The following is a 5576-nucleotide window of genomic DNA, read 5'->3' on the forward strand; positions in this document are numbered from 1 at the left end:
TAAAGCTTAAAAAAAGTAAGAAATTAGATTATTTTTCCATATTTTTCAGAGAATAACTGACAACGTACGTAATTGGGGTATATCGTGATATATATCGTTATCGTGATATAAAATTATCCATATCGTGATATAGGATTTTTTCCATATCGCCCAGCACTAGAAGCAAGTCTTCTAACAGTATGTGAACAAAACAAGCATGTTATATTTCTTCTGCTCGTGGTTTGACAAGTTGCCTGTTCTGTCTGCTGTATCTTTAGCACCGCCATTTTAGATGGTAGAGACAGACATGTCCTGCAGTGCGTACAGTCAGTGCAGTCACAAACGTGGGCTGCAGTCACTTATCAGGTGAGGGGGTTCATGGACCTTAGCAGACAGGTAAAAAATATTAAATTTACATTAGAGGTAGAGTGAACGCTGAAACCATGAACAAGATGTTTCCGCCCTTAGAAGGATCACTCTCTTTAGCCTTATTGAGAAGGTCAGTACCAGGGTGCTGGAGAGGAGAGTCTGACTGATAGTCAACCTCAGATTCAAGATTTTTTCTGGTCTTGGAACACTGGACCAGCACATTACCCTCCAAAGACATCTGAGGGTGGATGGGACTTTGCCTAGTCATTCTTCATGTTTTATTGACTTGGAGAAAACATAATTGTTTCCCTCATGGTGCCCTGTGGGGGGCACTTTATGGATATGGGGTTTTAGGTTTCCTACTAAGGCTCCTGTCCAACCAGACGGAGAGTTTGATTCACATTATCAGTAATAAGTCAGGCTAGTTTCCAGTTAAGTGCTGGACTCTGCCAAGGTTTGTCACTATTTCTCTTCATATCTTTATGGACAGATAAAGTCAAGGTGGAGGGTGTCCAATTCTATCGGCTTTGGATGGCATCGCTGCTTTTTGCGGGTGATGGTTGGCCTCAAGCAGGTACTACTGTAGAGCCGTTTACAGCTGAGGCAGCACCCTGAGTCTGATGCCACGATCCTCAGTCAGAAAATGACGTACTGCCAATTCCATCTAGGGAATGAGCTTTTGTCCTAAGTTGAGGAGCTAAGGCATCTCAAGGTCTTGTTCACAAGTGAGGGTAGAAGGGAGAGGGAGGTCTTTGGCTATCTCTGTCTAAGCTGCTGACCCTGCAACTTGGTCTTGAATAAGCAGAAGATGGATGAACGCACGGAACAGATAACATGGAAAAAAAGGTTTAAGTCTTAAATTAGTATAAAAGCATTTTAAAGTTAGTCCTACAATTTTCACAACCTACATAATTAAGCAAATGAAAACAGGATCTTTCATTTTATCTTCTACAGATTACTCACCACAACATCATCTGATGACATTTAGGGGTTCAAACAGGAAAACAAAATGCAATTTTTAGGGCAATACTCAATCACAAGTGCCTTAATGAATCCAATAGAAAACAGTAAGCTCTCAAAGCATAACTCTTTTACAATCATTAATCAGTCCACATTTAAAATACTGTACAGTATATGGACCAAAATGTTTCCAGACAAGCTGAAAATTGAACAAAGACACCTACATGTCCTCTATTTTATTCTGAGTAACAGCAGTAATGTCACTGCAAATGGCCTTGTGGAGAAAACTGTTATAACTGAAGAAGTTGCATTTTCTGTGAATATGCACTGTGAACACTGAGTGCTGAATGACCGCTGAAAACGTAAAGAAGCTGAAACTGAGTTGTTAAAGCTAAAAGAAGCAGAACGCTAGTTAAAAACTAGAAATGTGCAATACTAGCTAAAAAAAGCAAAAAGCTGGTTAAAAGCCAAAAATTAGCAAAATGCAAAGTAAAAAATAAAACAAAAAAGGGTAGCTAGAAGCTAAAAGTAGCAAAAGGGTAGCTAACAGCAAAAAGTAGAGAAATGCTAACTAAAAGTAGCAAAATGCTAGCTGAAATTTCAAAGTATCAAAAGGCTGCATAAAAGCTAAAAGTAGAAAAAGACAAGTTATAAGCTAAGAGTAGCAAAAATCTAGATAAAAGTAATCGAATGATAAATAAAAGCTTAAAGTAGCTGAACAGTAGTCAAAAGCATCTTAAGAAGACAAAAACTAAGCAAGTGTGCTTAAGCAGATTTCAAAAAGAACAATGTTTTTGAAGGAACTGAAGAGACCTTAATGTATTTCAATGGGCAAAATATATTAAAATGCATAAAAATGACTAAAACTACAAGTCATAGTATTCATCTGCTAATATATAATATATGAATATATAATATATAATATATGAATGGCTAAAATGGTACAAAGTAATCAAAAATAGTCAGATTGCAAAAAAACAAGGAAAAAAACCCAAAACATGATGCTGAATAAGCATTCACACTATAATTCATAATTAGTGAGAATTTGATTTACTGTTTTTCTTTTTTAAACACCCACCAACATGAAATTTACTGATCTTGTGTATTACAGATAAAAACTAACTCTTGAAACACTACAGTTTACCACTTCCTGCTTCATCCTGCAGAACAGATGGACGCAGCAGTACCAGGCAGGAGAGACCATGATAAACTCATTGGGACTTATCTTTGAAGTCAAGCACACGCTTAACTTTCATCAGCACGAGGGCAGCCATTAGTGCGCATCCAACCAAAGTAAGAAAATACAATCTCACAAAGAAAGCAGCCTCTCCACTCTTATGGAGGCGTGAATACAGCTCACTTCGGCCAACATAGTCCAGGTAGGAGGCGTGAATCTGACAGAACGTGCAGCAGGACAGTAATACGTGGAACACCTGATGACTTTGTCCCACAAAGTCACACCGTCCAGGGTGGTAGCGCTCCAGAAGGGGGAAGGTGAAGAAGAAGGAGCAGCTGAGAAAGAACGCCACCTGACCAAAGTGGTAGGCAATGGCTGGGTCGTCGTACGACCCCAATAAGAGTCTTTTAGCCACAGGACTGCTGTCCCAGATGTAGGCAAGTGCTGAGGGCACCACCTGGCACAGCTTACGCACCCAGGACGATAAACTGTGGCTGGTGTATTTTCCATAGCAGCATCCCAGGCAGGACAGGCAGCTGAGAACAGCAGCAGTGGGCATGAAGATCCCACACACGCTCCTGTATAAGCTCTCATCCACAACGTAGTAAAAGTGAACCACAGCGCTGCCGTACTGATACTGCGCCACCCCAACATAGTCCAGAAAGTAGAAGCTGTAGTGACACAGCTCAGACTTGCCCCCGAGCAGGTGAGCTGCTACGCTGAAGGCTGAGTAAGCCAGAGAAGATAGGACAAGGACCAACAGGGGCCATGAGTGAGGGTCGGTAATGAAGTCCACAGTGTCGGCGAGTTCACGTAGTTTAACCAGAAACACTAAAAACGCCAGCAGGTGAGTCCAGATGTTGATGGTCTCGTTGTGACGCTGGAACAAAGACAGGAAGTAGTACCGCCAGCTCTGGTCAAGTGGTCTGTAGCCCATGCAGATGTAATGCTCCCTGAAGTAATGGGGAACCTCAGTGTCCTTGACAGTGCCAGGCATGGAGGGGGCAGCCTCCCTCAGCATCCGGGGGACCTGCCGGATCTGCTGCAGGCTGATGAACACTCGGCCAATATTCTCCATCACAATGGTCGCCATGGCGATCAGAGGCTGACAGATGCCGGGCAATGGATCCTGAAGAAATGGTTCAAGAGTCAAAATATACACGAAAAACAGCTTTTTATTTAAAGCATCTATTACTAAAATCAGAAACATCAGTTGAAAACTTTTTCCACTCAGGCTACTTTCACACTGCAGGCAAAAGTGGCCCAAATCCGATTTTTTGTTGTTGTTGTTGTTAATATGCAACCCATATCTGACAGTCTGGACGTGACAAATCTGATTTTTTTTTCTTTTTTTTCAAATCTGATCCAGGTCGCTTTCATATGTGGTGCTAAATCAGATATATATCTGATGTTTTTCAAAGTGAACTAAGCCTGAACAGTCATGAATTTGATCCATGTTTTATGTCACCGAAGTAGGGGTATGTGGATTGATCCAAATGTCGATATTATCAGTACCAACGTTAATGGATACAAAGTATAATCAGCTCAGATGCAAAGGTTGGCAGGTGAGCAACATGACATCTTCGGGCCTTATTGAACAAAACTGTACTGACCAACTGTATTTTGTCATTTCAGAGTGAATGCTGACTTTAAACTTGACTTTTTCCTGTTTATAGTTTCTTCCAGATATTTGTCAGAAAATAACTACTTCAGCATACTTTCAGCTGTTTTAACCATTCGTGTATCAAACTGTCCAGCTCAATCAGGAGGTTACAATTCTGACTTTGGTTTTTTGTAACTTTGAGATGTTTTGGAATCTTTATCTTAAGTTCCCTTTTTTTTCCTTTTGAAATGAATGAGGAACTCTTAAAATCCTTGAGAAATATGTGCTTTTTAAAATCAACTTCAGCACACTTGCTTTATTTTTACCTTTTAGTAACTATTTTGCTTTTTTTTTGACATTTAACTACTGTTTTGCTGGTCTTAACATTTGTATACTTTTTTAGCAGTTTTAGGTTTTAGCTACTGTTTTCCAAATTTAAGTGTTTCTTTAGCTCATTTTAGCTGTTGTTCAGAGCATTTTAACTTTAACAGCTCAGTTTTAGCTTCTTCAACAACTTTCAGCAAAGTCATTCAGCACTCGGCGTTCACACTGCATTGTCAGAAAATCCTGCTTTTCTAGTTTGGCTTGTAGCTACTGATCTGTTCATTTTGGGCTTTTAGGTAAGATTTGGCTAATCTTTCCATTTAACCATTATAACACATGTTGTGGCAGGACAACTTGACACTGGGGAGAAGAAAAAAAAGATTACCCCTCCCTGTTCTCACTACCTCTGTAAGACTATTGGATTTTTATTTTTTGTAATGGATGGATTCTCCCTCATGAAGACCATGCTACTATTATAGAGATCATAGAGAATAATGCCTCAATTAGACCAGATGTGTCCTGATTTACCTGAGTCCAGCAGAATTACCTGACAATATTTTAGATGCTACACTCAATACAACGATGGATATTAAAAGTTCAGCTAAAGTTTAATAATTTATGGTAATGACCCAAAGTACGTCAGTTTACATCTGATCAAACTCAAAAACTATTTTTAAGGAGCTGTCTTTACCTTGTGGAGAGTATTTCCGCAGCTGTCTCCTGCCGACAGATCGCACTCATCAGATCCAACTGTTGCACCGAAGCGTCAAGCTAACCGGAACACGATGGAGGAAACACTGCAACTTCCCCACCAAAATAAAAACACCAGTCTTCTCCCTCTGTCGTGCCGGCTGTGTGCGTGCTATTTCTAATATCAGATAGTCAGCAGTAATTACAAATTTTAAAATGAAACATGTAAACTGGTGGCGGAGTACAGAATATTCATCTAAATCCGGTGAATACGTGGCTAAACTGAATTTAAACGCGAAACAGTGCTTTATTTTGAAAAAAGACAGCGGACGTGGCGTTGTATTCTTCTATAGCCGGTAAACCAGGAAGAAAATGGTGTTTTATTTTTTTTAAAAAAGAAACTTCAACAGAGAAAAAACAAAATGTTCTTTGACTCTAGATAGTTTTACCAAGAATGTTTAGTAATAATAAAAG

General features: G+C 39.7%; 1 protein-coding gene across 1 annotated transcript; it reads right to left on the reverse strand.

The window, feature by feature from the left end:
- Positions 1-724: 724 nt before the first annotated feature.
- Positions 725-5215, reverse strand: paqr7a (progestin and adipoQ receptor family member VII, a). The gene is made up of 2 exons (XM_017431167.3): positions 5104-5215; positions 725-3614 (listed from the first exon to the last, which is right to left on the reverse strand). The coding sequence occupies exon 2, from the start codon at positions 3576-3578 to the stop codon at positions 2520-2522; it is 1059 nt and encodes a 352-aa protein (XP_017286656.1). The 5' UTR covers positions 3579-3614; positions 5104-5215; the 3' UTR covers positions 725-2519.
- Between the last annotated feature and the right edge of the window lie 361 nt (positions 5216-5576).

This window comes from Kryptolebias marmoratus, linkage group LG5 (assembly GCF_001649575.2).
Source record: "Kryptolebias marmoratus isolate JLee-2015 linkage group LG5, ASM164957v2, whole genome shotgun sequence".
NCBI lineage: Eukaryota > Metazoa > Chordata > Actinopteri > Cyprinodontiformes > Rivulidae > Kryptolebias > Kryptolebias marmoratus.